The sequence below is a fragment of the Mustela erminea genome, chromosome 1 (genome assembly GCF_009829155.1).
Source record: "Mustela erminea isolate mMusErm1 chromosome 1, mMusErm1.Pri, whole genome shotgun sequence".
NCBI classification, from domain to species: Eukaryota; Metazoa; Chordata; class Mammalia; order Carnivora; family Mustelidae; genus Mustela; species Mustela erminea.
In genome coordinates, this window is record NC_045614.1 from 154,891,901 (window position 1) to 154,911,851 (window position 19,951).

The window sequence follows — 19,951 nt, forward strand, 5'->3', positions numbered from 1 at the left end:
GACCAAGCTGTCTTAATGGGGTTTTGATCAGTTTTCTGCACATTCCATCTGATGCAAAGAATAAAAACCAAACTCCTCTATCTGGCCCATTTTGGTAAAAAAAGAAGAAAAAAAGAGGGAAAAATAGTTGGCCTAAGTCCCATTTTGCCAATAAATACAGATTATTATCTTCTTTAGCAACCACTAACACTAAAAGAAAACTTTAGGAGATGCATGCATTTTATTTCAAATTTAACATTTAAAATCAGCCATCCCCATTTTGAGGACTGGTAACTGGTTTGAAGGAGCACTTGGGAGAATTTGATTTTGCAGCCCTTTCTAGAGCACCATGCAGATCCACCTAAAAACACCGCCCTTGTCCTGTCCGCTGTCTGGATGGAAGCAGGCAATTTGATTTCCATCCAGCCATTCTCAGGGGGGTCTTTTTTCAGTCCCAAATGAATGACCAAACAGGTAATCTTGGAGCATTTGAGGGAACAATTTCAGGGGAGGAAATCTGAGTTCTCTTTGCCATGAAATGGAATTTCCTCAGCGTCAGGTTAGCCCCAGCCCACAGGAAGCTTATGAATGTGTTTGTGACAGTTGACAGGCTGGGCTGTATTGAAGAAGTCCACACTTTAGCCGTGGGACACTGGTAGAGAAGATGAGTCAGCTTCCACAGCCTTCCGGATTCACTGGCTTTGGAAAACTCAGAATAGAGAGTGTCTCCAGACAGTTGTCATTGGGTCTCATGACAGCATCCACACACCCACACTCCTGAAGACGATGCTAAAAAAAAAGATGTCAGTCTATGGGGCATAGCAGCCATTTAACAATCTGCCTACGAGTCTCGGGCAGAACTCATGTATTAAGGTGTACTTAGTGGCTTCTCAGTCTATCCCCAAATAAAATATATCCTCTAAGCGTTACAAACAAAAATTCAAAATAATCATAAAATAGTTTAAATATTTCATTATGTGGCTCAAGAGTTCTGATGGTGAAGCAAAGTCCAGTTCCTTTCCTCTCTCACATTCTAACTAGAACATGGTCTTTATCAAAGCATAGACACCACAGTGCACTGCAATTGGGATAAAGCCTATCTGCCCACATTTTCTGATAAGGCAGGAATGTACTTGTCAAATCTCCTGAGCATGGCCTTTCTCATCTGTCACCACTATATTTCTTCACCTTGCTTGCCCAGGAGGGAAAACGCCATACCCCGGCACTTTTTTTTACGGGTTGACATCCCATTGGCTGGACCCATTGGTCCAGGGTCTCGCTCACCGAATGAGAAGGCAAGACACTGAACCTATTAACCGCTCCCCTTGTTCATTCACCTCAGTGCCCTCTGAAAGGAGAACTCATCAGCTGGCCTCCCAGTTACCCCTGAAACAGACACTGGCTTAAAAGGGTCAGCACAAGATTTCAAAACTGTAAGGTTTATCAGGGAAGAAGGGAGAGGGGAATATGGATCTGTTGCAGGGCACCACCTCCAATTCTCCCCGGACGAGGTAACTTCAGTTCAGCCCCTACCCATCCCACCAGCGGCCTGGATTGTGAGGTCTGCTGATGCAATGACAGAGCTTGTGGACAGAGTTCAGCCAGACTTGAACCTGAGAAGATGTGCACAGAGCTAGAACTTTATTTCTTTCTAAATAAAATTGTTGCGTTAGAAGGTTTGAAACCACTGATACCCTAATGGGTTTTGCCTTGAGAGGGGCTCCTGTGAATCCCTTTTTGGGGGAGCACCAAAAATCTACCAGTAGGTTCTATTAATTCTCCTTCCTCTTACCAGCTGAAAAAGAAAGAAGCACTGAGGTTCTAAATAACTGAAATAAGATCACATTGGTTTATTGCTTCTGCTTGCATGTAGACAGGAGAATGGCCTAGGGTAATGGATGAGGGGGGTTATGGGATGGAGAAAGGTGCCTCAACTCTGCTCTGAGTAATGGAAGGAGAGGAAGAAAGGGAGGTACCCACTGGCTAAAATGAAATACATGTTCCAAAGGGCATTTCTCCCCAAGTGACAGAGATGGCCACCCTGTTGGGGCTCCCTCCTTATCCTCTCCTGTACTCCCAGCCTAGTGTGGAAGGACAGGGAACCTGAGCTAGAAGTGTTTTCTACTAATGCCCCATCAATTTAAACACACTGACTTTGGAGCATAGTTCTACCTATGCGTGAGGTTGTTCTCTACGATGATATCCTGTCTGTGGACTCTGATGGAAAGAACACAGATCACTTCACTGTTGCCTACCTAAGTGAAAATTCAGCACACCTCATTGAGGTAACCTTCAGCTCAGCCCCCAGTCTGCCCAACCACTAGATTTATACATCAGAGGTCAGGAGAATGGCAGAGTCCCCAAAAAATAACAAAAGCCACACCAGGCAGTCCTCTTAGATTTTGCCAGTCATAGAATTTGTGTATAGATTCTGATTTTCTATGCTGATACATGCAACCATCTCCCACAAGTCTGCAGAGGTTCCAGGGAAAGAGCATGGGCACCTTTACCCTGTCGGATCTGTAAGTGTACATTAGTTTGCACTTCCAAACCTACTTCTGTTCTGGAGTGTAAATGTGTACAAAGCTTATCAGAAAACTGGTCTAAAAGAACGCATGCTTTAAGGAGCATTAAAAAGCGTGAAGGAAAGAGGAGGCCTTCCAACCTCAACAGCAACATTTTCCAACACAGGCAAAGGATTTCTCTTTCTTTCAAAAAAACGTTATTTTTAGCCAACTCTCAACAGTAATAGGTAATGACAGTGTGGGAGAAACACAACTCAGAAACAACCCCAAATCTCATTGGAAGAAAGCATTTCAGCTTCTTCCTTTACCTGACCTTTTCCCACCTGCTGTTAAGGACTGATCCAAATTTCATTTCTTGGTCCTTCCCTTGACCTCTCTTCTGGCAAATGGACTAATTAATAAATGGTCAAAAAGCTGAAGAAAGAAAAGAGGCCAAAATAAGTCCAAACTTGGATAACCTATGCCTGGAATAATGGCAAGTTGGCCCTGTAATAACTTCCAGATGATGAATCATGACTTTTTTTTTTCAGACACCAGCAGGTGAACTGATGTCATTCTATTTGCCTCCCACTTCTTCCATCCAGAATCACTGACCTCCTCTGGGGCTGGTAAAAACAGCTGGTTGAGGTCTCTAGTCTTTGGCCATTCTTAGGGATGGTCATTTTATTCCTAAGCGTAACCCCTTCTGGTGTGACCCACGTGTTTTCTGCCAAATCCCCACAAAGAAGGCCAGGGGAAACTGTCTGGGTGGGACTTCTGATAGGGGACAGGAGAACCTTGGAATCTGTCACTGTGGAGGAAGGGGGTGGGTGGTCCATAATGGGGAAAGGAGGACTGAATAAGATAAGGCTCTGAGGTCTTCCTGGCCTTGACCTGTGGAAAGGTTTAGAACCCCCTGATGGTCGCTCCATTTTTGAAGAAAGAAGGTTGTCTCCGGAAGGCTCTGTCTCTGATGTACGCTTTCTGCATTGCACTGTTGCATCCTGGGTGGAGAGCACGTTAGCCAAGACTGGTTCTGGAGGAAGGGTGGGTCCCTCGCACATGTGGGATGTATTGGTATCCATTGGCGAGGTCTCAATGGCTCCCATATCTTGCTTTGGCTTCTCTTCTTTTGGGCTTTCCAAGGAGAGAGAATCATCTCTGGAAGATTTCTGCGAGGTCCCACCAGTTGAGCTGGGTTCTTCCTGGCTCCTCTCCAGAGGCTGAACTCCACTGTCCCCTGAGCTCTGAGATGGCAGGGGCTGTGGGATCTGTGTGTACTGAATCTTGGGTGGGATGACTGGGACTGCCCTAGCCTGGCACATTTTGACCATGAAGGAGGTTCTCACAGCTGACACACTCACAGGAGCTGAGTTACGGCGGCCCGTCAGGGCATGAGCCACAATGTCCAGGTCCTGAGGGTCCTGGGAGCAAAGACTCCACGGGTCTACTTTACAGTGAGATGAGGTCATCCATGCGACTTTTGTGTCTCCTGGCTCAGAGAGCTGCATTCCAGGTGAACCAAATGAGGCCACATTGTCAAACCGAAAGAGGTCAGTGATGGGAACGGCAGAGTCCAAATTGAGGGAAGAAGGCCTGTTTTTCCCTTTTGGAAGCCCAGACTCAGAGCTCTTCAGCTGTAACTTTGGGGGATGTTCTCCACATGAGGCACTGTCTTGCACACCAGGAGAACTCTCTTTGCTGTTGTCTGGCCCAGGAACACTACCTTGGTCAATCTGAGGGCTGCTGTGCCCTTGGTGTGTCCCCTGTTCCTTTCCCTCTGCTAGGCTGCCAGGGCTGATTTCTGCTGATTTGGGCTGCAAACCACCCGGTCCCTTCTGGCTGGGAGCAGCCTTTGTCCCTCTGTCCCCAGAGAACTCTCTAAAGGACTTCAGGGTTTTCTCATCCCATCCAGTTATCTCTCTCCTGGGGGCCAGGGGCTGCAGAAGGTCGGAATTCCTCTCCGCTTCGAGGTTAGCACAGCTGCTGGAGGAGGGAGCCTCAAGAGTCCACTGGCTCTTAACCGTGGTGGTTTTGCTATCTAGAGAATGACTCTGACGAAGGCTGGGCCTGTGGGGAAGCCTCCTCTCCAGTCGGTGGCCCTGGGGGCCCTGCACCTGGGCCTCCTGCACATCTTTCAGGGTGGGAGAGTGAAGGGGACTCGTTACCCACTGGGGCTCCTCCCAGGGCTCCACCATCTCCAGGCCATGCTGGGCAATGTCTGTCACAGTTTCGTCTTCATCACAGTCTGAGGGCTCCTGCACTGAATGGGCTACATCCCCCTCTCCTTGTGGGGAGATCCCAACCTCGCTTGCTGGGCTTTGAAAACCAGAGCCTTTTCCCTCATGAGCAGCATTCTTTGAATTTTGCTTTTCACTCTGTCCCAGAGAGGGCTCCTCCTCCTGACATAGGCTGGGAGTCCCAGGGCTGCCATTAGACTTCAGCTGGTCTGTGCATGGATTTGTCCTCAAACTCCTAGATGAGTCTTCTCTCTCAGGACTGCCCTTCGATAGCTGGACTCGAGGCGCCTCCTCCAGAGGAGTTGGAGGAGGCGCAGCAGGCGGGAGAGGAGGCGACAGATTCCCTGTGCCTTCCTGGCCCACCTTTGTTTGTAAAGAAGCCATTTCAAATGGAACAATTTCCAGAGGAGCTAAGCTGGTGGGGTCCGGACGAGGGCCCTTCTGTGTCTCGGGTCTGCGGAGGACGCTCGTCGTCTCTGGCTTTTCTCTATTGGCTGCTGGGGAAGTCCCTTGTGCCGTCTGATTGGCTGGATCCCTAGTCCACTCCTCCAGAGGGGTGGAGCCTGGTGGTAGGCCACAAGACAAGCTCCCAGGAGCCTCCTGGGAAGCAGAAGCCGCCGGACTGGCCTCCAGGATTGGCTGAGTGGGGCTGATCTTTGGGGCAGGTGCTGGCGATGAGGAGAGCTCCTCCTCAGATTCGATGATCTTCAGCTCCTGTTGTATCTCAGGCCAGATCAGGGCATTGGCCAGGTCATCCTCATCCTGAAAAATATCAAGGAACAGATTATTTTAGAGGCAAAGACTCGTGGCCCTGACAACTGCACTATTTTCCCAGTGATAGTGAAGGGCCTGGCGCTGGGCCAGGCTGCACTATCCCAGCAAATAAGGGCTACCGCATTACTAATCACTGTGGCTATTTATCCAGGGCTTACTGCATGCCATAACACATTCTAGCTGCATGTTCTGGTTTAATTGTCCCAGAGATAAATACTACTATAGCTACTCCCATTTAAGAGGTGAGGAGACCTATGTTCAAATAGATTAAACAATTTACCTAAGTCACACAGCACCAGCCCAGGACCAAAATCCAGCTATGTCCACACCAGAACAGAAACACTTAATCCCTGTGCACTGTTGATTTATAAAACAAACAAACCCCTAGTCTCAGTTAACCTCAGGTTTACCAGATGGCACACAAGAATGTGATTCTCCCCATGGAATGTAAATGTTAACTCTTGCCCTGATATCTGCTTTCCAAATAAATAAATAAATAAATAAATAAATAAATACAGCTTTTCTTATTACCAAAGAAATACATATATCACATGGAAAAAAATTTGACACATGTTAAAAGAAAGGAGAATACAAAAACAGCAAAATCTTATATTCCAACTACCTACAGATAACCATTGTGGATCTAAAGAGGTGCCTCCTACTGGGTATTCAGCCCAAAGATACAGATGGAGTGTAAAGAAGGTGCCATTTGCACACCAATGTTCCTAGCAGCAACATCCACAATAGCCAAACTGTGGAAAGAGCCAAGATGCCCTTCAACAGATGAATGGATAAAGAAGATATGGTCCATATATAAATGGAATATTACTCAGCCATCAGAAAGGATGAATACCCAACTTTTGCATCAACATGGACGGGGCTGAAGGAGATTATGCTGAGTGAAATAAGTCAAATAGAGAAAGTCAATTATCATGTGGTTTCATTTATTTGTGGAATATAAGGAATAGCATGGAGGACATCAGAAGAAGGAAGGGAAAAATGAAGGGGGGCAATTGGAGGGGGAGACGAACCATGAGAGACTATGGACTCCAAGAAGCAAACTGAGGGGGCGCCTGGGTGGCTCAGGGGTTAAAGCCTCTGCCTTCGGCTCAGGTCGTGATCCCAGGGTTCTGGGATCGAGCCCCGCATCGGGCTCTCTGCTCAGCAGGGAGCCTGCTTCCCCCCTCTCTTTTTCTGCCTGCCTTTCTGCCTACTTGTGATCTCTGTCAAATAAATAAATAAAATCTTAAAAAAAAAAAAAAAAGAAGCAAACTGAGGGTTTTAGAGGGGACGAGGGCAGAAGGAATAGGTTGACCTGGTGATGGGTATTAAGGAGGGCATGCATTGCATGGAGCACTGGGTGTTATATGTAAACAATGAGTCTTGGAACACTACACCAAAAACTAATGATGTACTAATATAACATAATAAAAAATAATAATACTTAAAAACAAACAAACAAACAAAGGTGTGCCTCCTCCTCCATCTTGTTTGCCACCCCTTGTCTCTCCTCAAGTCTAGTTTCTCTTTGACTCCTCCCTTCCCCTACACAAAGTCTCAAACTGCAGATAGGAAAGGGATGAAGGAAGGCCCAGTAAGGGCCAGGGAAACAAATTTCAGTGGCCTTCATTTCTTGTCTCAAGATACATCTGTCAAGGGACACCTGGGTGGCTCAGTTGGTTAAGCAGCTGCCTTCGGCTCAGGTCATGATCCCAGCGTCCTGGGATCGAGTCCCACATTGGGCTCCTTGCTCAGCAGGGAGCCTGCTTCTCCCTCAGCCTCTGCCTGCCATTCTGTCTGCCTGTGCTCGCTCTCTCTCCCTCTCTCTCTGATAAATAAATAAAATTGTAAAAAAAAAAAAAAAAAAAAAAAGATACATCTGTCAAAAAAAAAAAAATTAAAATTAAAAAAAAAATACATCTGTCACCAGGAGAAGCAGTTCCAGAAGGCAAATCCATTCTGGGTTCGGGGTGGGGGTGGAGTTCAGCTGGGGTTCTTTATGAGGAACCTGAACTGCTGTCAACCTGACATCACTTCTCACCAGGCTCTGATCACATGTTTTATATTACAATTAATTTGATATTTATCTTTCTCAATGGACTATGAGCTCCTTGAGGTAAGGAATTTGGTTTGTTCATCTTTGATTCCTCAAGGCCAAATGTTGCCTGGTATACTGTGAATAATTGCTCAATAAGAGGGCTTTTTTTTTTTTTTTCACTATTCCAAAATTCATTGTTTATACACCACATCCCTGTGCTCCATGCAATATGTGCCCTCCATAATACCAACCACCAGGCTCACCCAACCCCTGAGTCCCCTCCCCTCCAAAAGCCTCAGTTTGTTTCTCAGAGTCCACAGTCTCTCAAGGTTTGTCTCCCCCTCCGGTTTCCCCCAACTCACTTCTCCTCTCCATCTCCAAATGTCCTCCATGTTATTCCTTATGCTCCACCAAGTAAGTGAAACCAAATGATAATTGACTTTCTCTACTTGACTTATTTCACTTAGCATAGTCTCCTCCAGTCTCGTCCATGTTGATGCAAAAGTTGGGTATTCATCCTTTCTGATGAGGCATAATACTCCATTATACATATGGGCCATATCTTTATCCATTCATCCCTTGAAGGGCATCTTGGTTCTTTCCACAGTCTGGCGACTGTAGCCATTGCTGCTATGAACATTGGGGTACAGATGGCCCTTCTTTTCACTACATCTGTATCTTTTGGGTAAATACCCAGTAGTGCAATTGCAGGGTCATAGGGTAGCTCTATTTTAAATTTCTTAAGGAATCTCCACACTGTTTTCCAAAGTGGCTGCACCAACTTGCATTTCCACCAACAGTGTAAGAGGGTTCCCCTTTCTCCATATCCTCTCCAACACTTGTTTACTGTCTTGTTGATTTTAGCCATTCTGACTTGTGTAAGGTGGTATCTCAGTGTGGTTTTGATTTGAATCTCCCTGATGGTTAATGATAATGAATATTTTTTCACGTGTCTCTTAGCCATTTGTATGTCTTCTTTGGAGAAGTGTCTGTTCATGTCTTCTGCCCATTTTTTGACATGATTATTATCTGTTTTGTGTGTGTTGAGTTTGAGGAGTTCTTTATAGGTCTTGGATATCAGCCTTTTGTCTGTAGTGTCATTTGTGAATATCTTCTCCCATTCCATTGGTTGCCTCTTTGTTTTGTTAACTGTTTCCTTTGCTGTGCAGAAGCTTTTGATCTTGATGAAGTCCCAAAAGTTCATTTTCGCTTTTGTTTCCTTTGCTTTTGGAGACATATCTTGAAAGAAGTTGCTGTGGCCAATGTCGAAGAAGTTAGTGCCTATGTTCTCCTCTAGGATTTTGATAGATTCACGCCTCACGTTGAGGTCTTTTGTCTATTTCGAGTTTATCCTTGTGTATGGTGTAAGAGAATGGTCAAGTTTCATTCCTCTACCCATTGCTGTCCAATTTTCCCAGCACAATTTATTGAAGCAATGTCTTTTTTCCATTGTATATTTTTTTCCTGCTTTGTCAAAGATTATTTGACCATAGAGTTGAGGTTCCATACCTGGGTATTCTACTCTGTTCCACTGGTCTATGTGTCTCTTTTGTGCCAGTACCATGCTGTCTTGGTGATCACAGCTTTGTAGTAAAGCTTGAAATCAGGCAATGTGATGCCCCCAGTTTTATTTTTCTTTTTCAACATTTCCTTAGAAATTCGGGGTCTCTTCTGGTTCCATATAAATTTTAGGATTGTTTGTTCCAGCTCTTTGAAAAATGCTTGTGGAATTTTGATTGGGATGGCATTGAAAGTATAGATTGCTCTGGGCAGTACCGACATTTTAATGATGTTTATTCTTCCAATCCATGAGCATCGAATCCTCTTCCAACTTTTTGTGACTTCTTCAATTTCTTTCATGAATGTTCTGTAGTTCCTCGAGTACAAATCCTTTACCTCTTTGGTTAGGTTTATTTCCAGGTATCTTATGGTTCTTGGTGCTATAGTAAATGGAATCGATTCTCTAATTTCCCTTTCTATATTTCATTGTTAGTGTATAAGAAAGCAACTGATTTCTGTACATTGATTTTGTATCCTTGATTTTGCCACATTACTGAATTGCTGTATGCATTCTAGTATTTTGGGGGTGGAGTCTTTTGGGTTTTTCATATAAAGTATCATCTCCAAAGATAGAGAGTTTGACTTCTTCTTTGCCAATATGAATACGTTCTTTTTCTTTTTGTTGTCTGATTGCTGGTTCTAGGACTTCTAGCACTATGTTGAACAACAGTGGTGAGCGTGGACATCCTTATTGTGTTCCTAATCTCAAAGGGAAGGCTGTCAACTTTTCTCCATTGAGGATGATATTCGCTGTGGGTTTTTCATAGATAGATTTTATGAAGTTGAGGAATGTTCCCTCTATCCTTATACTTTGAATAGTTTTAATCAGGAACGGTTGCAGTATCTTGTCAAGTGCTTTTCTGTATCAGTTGAGAGGACCATGTGGCTCTTCTCTCTTCTCTTATTGATTTCTTCTATCACATTGATTGATTTGCAAATGTTAAACCACCTTGCATCCCATGGATAAATCCCACCTGGTCATGGTGGATAATTTTTTTTTTAATATTTTATTTATTTGACATAGAGAGAGAAATCACAAGTAGGTAGAGAGGCAGGCAGAGAGAGGGGAGAAAGCAGGTTCCCTGCAGGGCAGAGAGCCTGACGTGGGGCTCGATCCCAGGACCCTGGGATCATGACCTGAGCTGAAGGCAGAGGCTTTAACCCACTGAGCCACCCAGGTGCCCCCATGGTGGATAATTTTTTTAATGTACTGTTGGATCCTATTAGCTAGGATCTTGTTGAGAATCTTGGCATCCATATTCATCAGGGACATTCGTCTGAAATTCTCCTTTTTGGTGTGGTCTTTGCTTGGTTTAGGGATCAGGGTAATGCTGGCTTCATAAAAAGAGTCTGGAAGTTTCCCTTCTGTTTCTATTTTTTGAAACAGCTTCAGGAGAATAGTTATTATTTCTTCTTTAAATGTTTGGTAGAATTCTCCACGGAATCTGTCATGTCCTGGCCATTGTTTTTTGGGAGGTTTTTGGCCACTGCTTCAATCTCATTACTAAATATTGCTCTATCCAGGTTGTCCATTTCTTCCTGATTCAGTTTTGGAAGTTTATAGGTTTCCAGGAATACAACCATTTCGTCTAGTTTGCTTAATTTATTGGCATATAACTGTTGATAATAATTTCTGATGATTGTTTCTATTTCCTTGGTGTTAGTCATGATCTCTTCCTTTTCATTCATAATTTTATTAATTTCAGGTCCTCTCTCTTTCTTTTGGATTATTTTGGCCAATGGTTTATCGATCTTATTGATTCTTAAACCACCTTCTAGTTTTGTTGATGTATCTACTGTATCTCTAGTTTGTCTCATTGAACTCTGCTCTAATTTTGATTATTTTCCTTCTGTGTGTGGGGTTGGCTTAATTTGTTGTTGATTCTCCAGTTCTTTAAGGTGTAAAGAAAGCTGGTGTATTCTGGATTTTTCAATTTTTTGAGGGAGGCTTGGATGGCTATGTAGTTTCCCCTTAGGACTGTCTTTGCCATATCTCATAGGTTTTGGGCTGAAGTGTCTTCATTCTCATTGGTGTCCATGAATTGTTTAAGTTCTTCTTTAATTTTCTGGTTAATCCAAACATACTTAAGCAGGGTGGTCTTTAGCTTCCAAGTGTTTGAATTCCTTCCAAACTTTTTCTTGTGGTTGAGTTCCAGTTTCAAAGTACTGTGGTCTGAGAATATGCAGGAAATAATCTCAATCTTTTGGAATCGGTTGAGCCCTGATTTTGACCCAGTATGTGGTCTATTCTGGAGAAAGTTCCATGCGTGCTCAAGAAGAATGAGTATTCTGTTGTTTCAGGGCAGAATGTTCTGTATAAATCTTTGAGGTCCATCTGGTCCATCTGGTCCATCTCGTCCAATTCAATGCTCTTGTTTCTTTATTGATTTTCTGCTTGGATGATCTGTCCATTACTGAGAGTGGCATGTTAAGAACCCCTACTATTCATGTATTCATATCAATATGACTCTTTATCTTGATTAACAGTTGTCTTATGTAGTTGGCTGCTCCCATATTGGGGGCATAAATATTTACAATTGTTAGATCTTCTTGGTGGATAAACCCTTTAAGAATGATGTAGTGTCCTTCTTTATCCCTGACTACCATCTTTAGTTTAAAATCTAATTTACCTGATATGAGAATCACTACCCCAGCTTTCTTTTGAGGCCCACTGGCATGAAAGATGCTTCTCCATCCCTTCACTTTCAGTCTGGATGTATCCTTAGGTTCCAAGTGGGTCTCTTGCAGACAATATATGGATGAGTCTTGTCATTTTATCCAATCTGCAACCCTGCGCTGTCTTATGGGAGTGTTTAGGCCATTAATGTTGAGAGTGATTATTGAAAGATACATTTTTATTGACATCATGTTGCCTGTGAAATCCTTGTTTCTATAGATTGTCTCTGTAAATTTCTGTTCTATGACACTCTTGGGTTCGTTCTTCTTTTATAGAATACCTCTTAATATTTCTTGTAGTGTCAGCTTGGTGGTCACATACTCTATTAAACCATGGAAGCTCTTTATTTCTCCATCCATGTTGAATGTCATCCTTGCTGGATAAAGTATTCTTGGCTGCATGTTCTTCTCATTTAGGGCCCTGAATATGTCTTGCCAGCCCTTTCTGGCTTGCCAAGTTTCTGTGGACAGGTCTGACATTATTCTGATGGACCTTCTTCTGTATATAAGGAATCTCTTCCCCCTAGCTGCTCTCAAAAGCTCTTGTCTAAAATCATGATCATCAGTCTTACAATCAAGTGCCTCAAGGTCTTTCTAGATTCGTTGATCTTGGGGGGGTGTTCTTTCTACCTCTACGGCACGAACGCTGGTTCCATTCCCCAGACTGGGAAAATTTTCACAGAGAATTTTTTCAACTATATCTAGTAGTCTTCTTTCTTTCTCCTCCCCCCTCAGGGATCCCAATAATTCGGACATTGGAATATTTCATGGCATCATTTGTTTTCCTAATTCTGTTTTCATGGCTTCTAAGCTGTTTGTTCCAGGCCTCCTCCTGATCCTTTCTCTCTATCAGTTTGTCCTCTAGATCACTAATTCTATCTTCTGCCTCAGTTACCCTAGCTGTTAGAGTATTTAGATTAGATGGGATCTCATTGATAGCATTTTTAACTTCTCACGGGTGTCTTTTACTTCTGTCCTTAGCGATTCCATGTTGTCACTAATGGTTTTCTCCAACTTAGCCTTTGCTTGGATAATTGTTACCCTGAATTCCCTTTCCAACATATTATTTATGTCCATATCCAATAGTTCTGATGGAGAGGGCACAATCTCTGAATTTTTCTTCTGTTGGGTGTACCTCCTAGTAATTTTGGTGAGCGGCAGTTGAGGAGATATGTAGCTGAATGTATCAACTGTGATCCAGGCAAGGTGCACCCTGGAACACTTCTGAGCAATCGAAGTCACCACAAAAAAGAAAGAAAAAAAGAGAGAGAGAGAGAGAAAGAGAGAGGCAGAAAAAGGAAAAGAAAAGACCCAGCCAGAATGGGCCCCAAAGGTAAGATTTATAAGGCATACAAACAAAAAGACCAACAAAAGTAAATGACAAGAAAAATAAAGAACCCACCCAAAATGAACCCCAAGGATAGGATTTATATAATACCAGAACAAAAACAAATACACAGGAACACTGACAGAAGAAGAAGATGGGAGGGTGGTTATAAATCCTTGATGTGGGAGAGGAATGTCATTTTATTCTTTCTGGGTGTATCTTGATATTTTTGTTAAAAAACTCAACTTTCCAGGGATAAAGGGAAATTAAAACTGGTTTATATACAGGGGTAGTATTGATTAGGGAAAGAGGTTTACCTTGAAGCTTATATCTATATGTATATTTAAAAAAATAGAAAAGAAAAAGAAAAAAGGTATAAGTATGAAAAAAGTTCACGTTAAAATGTTAATATGGAATATATTGTAGTAAACCTCTAGTTGTAATGGTAAGTAGGTTAAAAAAATTAAAGAGAACAAGAATAGTGAGAACAAATTTAAAAGTAAAAGTTGAATCTACGAAATATACAGGTTTTAAGGCAATACCGGGAGTTTAATATCTTCTTTTCCCCTGAAATTGGAGTTTTACAGTTTTATGGGGACCCTGTGGTGGTTGTCCTCTCGTTCTTTTGACTGGCTTTCTGGGGGGAGGGGCCTGCCGCATTATTTTTCAGTCAGTCTTGCTTGGGTTGAGTCCTCCTGCCCCCTATCAAGGGACTGGGCTCTGTGAAAACTGGTTTTTCAGGCTTTGTTCTCTGGAGGTTTTCTCTTTGGAGGCTCTTTGTGGCTTCTCAGAGGTTTGGCGGAAAGCAAACTGCACCCAGACCTCCGACTCAGAGAGAAGCCTCCATCTGCTCCCCTCTGGGTGGTCCAGAACACACAGACTCCCCCTCTGCAAACTCTGCTGAGCCATGCAGCCTCCCACAGGCATAGCACATCCCCAGCCACTGTCTCAGGGGGAACCTGAAGCGTCCACTTGTCTCTGCACCCCCGTGCCACTAAAACCCCAAGCGATATTGGTCCAGGGAGCCCGCTTCTGGTGGCTGCCTTTGCCAGGACTACTACTGTCTGGGGCCCAGCCCTCAGGTTGCCACCACAGGGGATCGCACTGAATTCCGTCAGGCCCTGGCTGGGAGAGTCCAGACCTTCGGCCTCTTCTACAGACCACCAGCTAGCGTCAGGATGGAGCTTTCTCGGGTACTGGCAGGGAGTGGGTCAGACCCTGGTCGCACACTGAGCAAAAGTTCTAGGGAGCGCAGGCTGGCGCTGTCACCAGACTCCCTCATGTGGGGTGGGAGTGTGCCCCGCCGATCTGTGGTGCAAGCCGTGCAACCCCGGGGGCTCCACCATACTCTCTCTGGCACAGATGGTCACTGGCGGTGGCCTTCCTGGGTCTGTGGGTTTGGGCCCGTGCCCGTGACTGCGTGATTCCACCAGCTTCCCCTTAAGATCTTTTGCTCTTTTTGAGTGCTTTTAACCAGACTCCAAGTTAATGCTGGTCCCCAATCACAGGGCACTCTTGTATTGGGGTATTACTTTCCAATGGGTGGCTTCTAGTGGCTCCCTCGCCCTTCTGTTTATCCTCCGATATCAGTCTGATCGTTCCTACTCCGCTTTACCTCTCCACTGTTGTCTTCTGCCCCTGAAGAGATCCAGAACTGTCTAATCCTACAGCTCAGGCTGATTCCATGGGTGTTCAGAGTGTTCTGGTAGATAATTAGCTCACTTTAGGGGATAGGCTGAAATAGGGTCTCCTACTTCACCATCTTGCTTCTTTTTCAATAAGAGGTTTTCTTTTGTGGTATTTCTATTTGATTGTTTCCTTCAGAGAACTCTCCAGCAGTCGGATTCCTTGGTCAAAAGGCAGCGGTGTTTTTGAGATCTGATTCTACCATATCACACTGACTTGTGTCTCCTCCCATTTCACCTTCAGGCAGAGGCAGACTTTCACTCAACTGCTTACTCTCCTTAGCACCTACACGAACTGATCTCTTATAAGAAATAAATATTTAGAAAAGTAAATGAGCACGTAAACTCTCCTCCCCCACCATCTCAGTAAGTGGACCATAGTGCGTCTTTCTGCTTAGATCAGAAATCTATGAGGTGTTTTGACTCTTCCTTCTTCCTCACTCTTATCCAATCCTTTACCAAGTCCTGTTCATTCTAGCTTCTTTCTCGGTGTGGGTGATAAATTCTATTTCAGACACTGCTTTTTATTTTATTTTATTATTTTATTTTAGTAGGCTCCATGCCCAATGTAGGGCTTGAACTCATAATGCTGAGATCGAGAGTCACATGTTCTACCAACTGAGCCAGGCAGGAACACCCCACCCCAAAAATATGGAAGAAGTCCAATGCGCTATCCATTGCGCGACAGAGCCAGGCACTCACCCCCAAAATATGGAACGCTTCACGAATTTGTATATCATGCTAGCACAGGGGCTATGCTAATCTTCTCTGTATTGTTCCAATTTTGGTACAAGTGTGGCCGAAGCGAGCACCATTCTAGTTTCTAAATAGCTTTTGAAGCCTTCCATTTCTTTCCTTGTTCCCTCCTCCAAGCCACCATGTTTTCTCGCCTGGCCTGTCACATACTAGCCTTCTAACTGGCACCCATGCCTCCTCTCCTGCCTTTTCCAAGCCATTCTCCTCACAAAAGAGTGACCTATAAAGCATAAAATCCCAGGGTAGCCTGGTGGCATTAATTTCTACTTGCCCCTCCCCCCAAATTCAATCCCTGTAAGAATCTCTGTATCCTTCTCTTTCTATGATTGCAAACACATCTTTTGGGAACCTTATTTCAGCCCTCTTGAGCCACTACAGCCCTCCAGCACGGCCCTAACTCCCAGCACATGGTTGTGAAGGTTGTCTCCTCAAGTCACGTTGGCAGAAACTGGTTCTTAAACAATCCCTCCTCTTCCCCCCAACAAATCCCTGCTTTCCGTTCTACCGGGAGCCCCTGGGACAGAGAAGACTGTACTGGCTGGCTCCCGCAGTGAGTGCATCTTACCACGTCCTGGAGAAACACTGCTTCGGCTCTGGCCCCGGGGCTCTCCTGCAGAGTGCTGGGCTCCACCTGGTCAGCCTCTCGACCCTCCTCCTCCGCCTTCTCTGGGTCCAGCCTCTCCTCTAAGTCACTTGAATGTTGACAGTCCAGGGATGCTTCCGAGGCCTTCTTTTCCTCCTGCTGGGGGCCTGGCTCCAGGGGAAGGCCTTTGTTGCATTCCACCGTCCTCACTGCTTCTGGTCCTGGCTTGGCTTCCTCGAGAACCCCCTTCTTAGGTACGGAAGCTGTGAAGGATGAGAGTTATGTTGAAGACTTCATTTGCAGAGAGGCCCTAACCCGCGTAGTCACTGTCCTGGACTAGTCCCGCTTCACGAGGATGGAGGGAATTCTCCCAGCTTGCTGCTTTTCACATTTTGACCCTTTCCCCCTCGCCATGTCCTGCCTTTAGTTCCCAGAGTCACAGACTGTCAGAGATGGGACGGGTCTTGAAGATCCCCCAGTCCAGGGGCTCGTGACTGGGGATCCCCTGCTCTTTCCCTCCCCAGGAGACATTTGGGCGAGGAGGAGGTGGCTATGGGCATTTAGTGGGCAGAAGCCAGGAATGTTGCCAAATATCCTACGAAACGTAAAACAGCCCCTGCCCCCAACAAAGAGTTGCCCAGCCACAATGTCAATAGTACCAAGTTGAGAAACCCTGTTCTAATCTAATCTTTCACTTCACATCTAAGTAAATTCAGACCCTGAGGAGTCAAGCTGTTGCCTAGGGCACAGGAATCCCTTATTTACACCAAGCCACAGAGATGGGATGTGATTTTGACTGACAGCTTCCAGTGTGATTCTTCCCAGGGGGCAACTCCACACCAATTTGGATATATCTCACAAAAGACTCTGGGAACACTTTTTCCTCAAGTGCTTCCCTTCCTCTTCTAGCCCTCACCCTGCTCCATCCCACCAGCCCCCCCACAGAACATTCTCCACACAGGGCATCACATGATGCCCCTGAGTTTTTGCTCATCTTCTGCCCCCTGTCCAGAAGGGAAAGGGAGGAGTAAAGGACAAAATACTTATTGAACATCGTCTGTGAGCCAGACTGTGAACAGGCATTTTATGGACATTCCCCTGTTCAGAGTTCACCCCAGCCCTTGTGAGAGTGACCACTCCTGGCTCAGAGATATCAACCACCGTCCACTGTCACACAGCCCCAAAGCACTGAAGCTAGGATTCAAATCACCCCAGGTGAAGTCCAAAACCTACAGACTTTCCACAATACTCAGCTGCCTCTCACCCCAGAATGCCTTCCCCATTTTTTCTGTATGGAGAAAGCCCACCCATTTACGAAAGCCCTCCCAAATGTCACCTCTTCTGGAAAGCCTTCCTAGAATCCTCCCGAGAGGACTGCCTCTTCTTGATGCCCTTGAAATCCTTTCTGAACACCTCTTTCATTATCTTTCAAGGACTGAAGTCCTCCATCATTCAAAGAGCCCAAGGAGGGAGGCTCTTGGGTAGTGCAGTCAGTTAAGTAACCAACTCATGTCATGATCTCAGTCAGGGTTGTGAGATCGGGCCCTATGTCGGGCTGCATGCTGAGCTCAGAGTCTGCTTGAGATTCTCTCTCCCCTCTCTGCCCCTCCCCCTTGTGCTCTCTTGCTTTCTAGAAAAATAAATAAATAAATCTCTTAAAAAAAAAAAAAAAAGCCCAAGGAGAGTCTTGTGCTACTAGACAGGCTGACCCTGTGCCACACTTTGGTACGGTTTTAGTTTCTCTTCCTAGTTCATGAGCTCGCTGGGCAAAGGGATCCTATTCTAACAATCTCTGAGCCTCCACAGCCCCTTGTAAACATGTGAAGGTGCACGGTGGAGTGTTTTAAAGCACGGGTTTTAAAATCTGGGTTAAAATCCTGGTTCTTCTACTTCCTTGCTCTGAGTCATTTGGCAAGTTAACTGATTTCCTCTCTAAGCAAATGGGAAGGATAGTAACAAACTGTACCTCACAGGGTTTTTGCGCAGAACACTTAGGACAGTGCCTGATACCATAACAGTTGTTCAAAAAACGTTAGCTAATATTAATAGCAAAAATAGGCTTAAACCAAAGTGGGCATTTGCTGGTTTGTCTATCAGTCATCCTTGCCTTTGTGGTTCTCCTTACTTCCCTTTTATGTGGCTCACAGCTGGCTGTTGACCACAGAACCCCTCCTAACTCAAGAGATGGTTCAGACACTCGGCCTTAGCCAATCCTAGAACCCTAAGTGTCTGGCACCCATGATTCATCCAAGGCTGGGCACGTGTCCCAAGCAGGCCCAACGGAGTCTTCCCTGCATTTGATATATGGAAATTGGGAGCAAGATACCCTTTCTCATTGCTAGGGTTGCTAGCCATATTCTCTTCAGATATGAGGTAGAAGTGAGGGGTGGATGGATGGATGGAGAGAGGTTGAGTCCAGAAGAGTTGACTTCCTTGAGCTTTTCCTCCTGCCTGCTCACTATATGGGTGAATAAAATAATAGGCAACATTTGCTGAGTACTTGCTATGTATTACTCCCTGTTCTGAGAGCTTCCCATGTATTAACTAATTTAATATTCCCAGCAAACTTACGAAGAGGATATGATTAGGAAATTCATTCCCATTTTACAGCTCAAGCAGTTGAGGCACACAGCTGCTAAAGATCATCCAGTGAAATGGCTGACACTGGACTCGGGCAATCTGGCTCCAGAGCCCACAGTCTTTTTTTTTTTTTTTTTAAGATTTTAATTTTTTATTTGGCAGACAGATCACAGGCAGAGAGGCAGGCAGAGGGAGAGGGGGAAGCAGGCTCCCCACTGTGCAGAGAGGCCAATGCGGGACTTGATCCCAGGACCCTCAGATCATGACCTGAGCCAAAGGCAGGGGCTTAATCCACTGAGCCACCCAGGCATCCCCAGAGATGCAGTCTTAACCACTTCACTACATTATCTTGCAAACTCTGGTTAGGCAACTTTGTCTATTTTTTTAAATTCCTTTCGATGAAAGGAATTCCTGCTTTACCTGTAGATGTCTCAGCTCCCAGTGGCTTGTCATCTTCAGGCCAACCTCCACCCTCTGACCCCTGGAAAGAAAATTCTTCCAGGCTGGAAAGCGACTGGAGCTCCTTCGGGGGTGTTCTGCACGGGGTGCTGTTGGTGCTGATGACCGCTGACACGCGCAGCGGAACGGACACTGCAAAGGGCTCGGAGATGTTCAGGGCCTTGCGCTGGTGACGGGGAGAGGGCTCCATCTGGAAGAGACTGCTGGTAAAGACAGATTTGCTGGGGCTGTCGTTCGATGTGTAGAACATACCCAGCATCTTCGGGGCTGTTTGCTCACTCTCTGGATCCTCGAGAGGCCGGAACACCTTCAGCTGCTCAGGTGGGGGCCGAGCCTGAGCGCCCTGAAGTTGGCTTCGGTCACTGCTCATGTTGAAGCCCCCCTCCGCCCCTGCCGGCATCCCCTCCTGGCCCCATTCGCCCTCCTGCTTGCTGAGGTCACATGAGCTACCAGTGTTGGTTGAATGCAATTTTGCCGCTGGGATGAAAAATCCACCAGTGGTGACCGTTCGATTAAAATTTCCTTTGGTTTCTTTCCCTAGTGAAAAAGCAAACACACACACGGTCAGAAGCCTTGGCACACACACACACACACACACACACACCACAACACAGCCTTCCAGTAAGGGAAGGTGCACAACACCTGAACATTGGGAAGGCATAACCTTCTAAAAAGGGTATAGCCCTTCCAAAAGAGACAGACAACGTTTGGTTGACGGGAGAGTAAGCATCTTCTCCTGTGCACAGAATGTTGGCACGATGGCCTGACAGGACCATTCTCTGTTGTGCTC

General features: G+C 45.3%; 1 protein-coding gene and 1 non-coding gene across 3 annotated transcripts in view; both read right to left on the minus strand.

The window, feature by feature from the left end:
- Positions 1-394: 394 nt before the first annotated feature.
- The window catches only part of ARHGAP31 (Rho GTPase activating protein 31), a 113,591-nt gene continuing 94,034 nt past the window's right edge, over positions 395-19,951 (minus strand). For both annotated transcript variants that reach the window (XM_032347931.1, XM_032347922.1), the window contains 3 exons: positions 19,123-19,698; positions 16,105-16,385; positions 395-5,485 (listed from right to left, as the gene is read on the minus strand). In XM_032347931.1, coding sequence (XP_032203822.1) covers positions 3,056-5,485; positions 16,105-16,385; positions 19,123-19,698 — 3,287 coding nt within the window. In that variant the 3' untranslated portion in view covers positions 395-3,055. The remainder of the gene's footprint in view (positions 5,486-16,104; positions 16,386-19,122; positions 19,699-19,951) is intronic.
- Positions 15,489-15,595, minus strand: LOC116581392. The gene has a single exon (XR_004282050.1). It is a non-coding gene; the product is annotated as a U6 spliceosomal RNA (small nuclear RNA).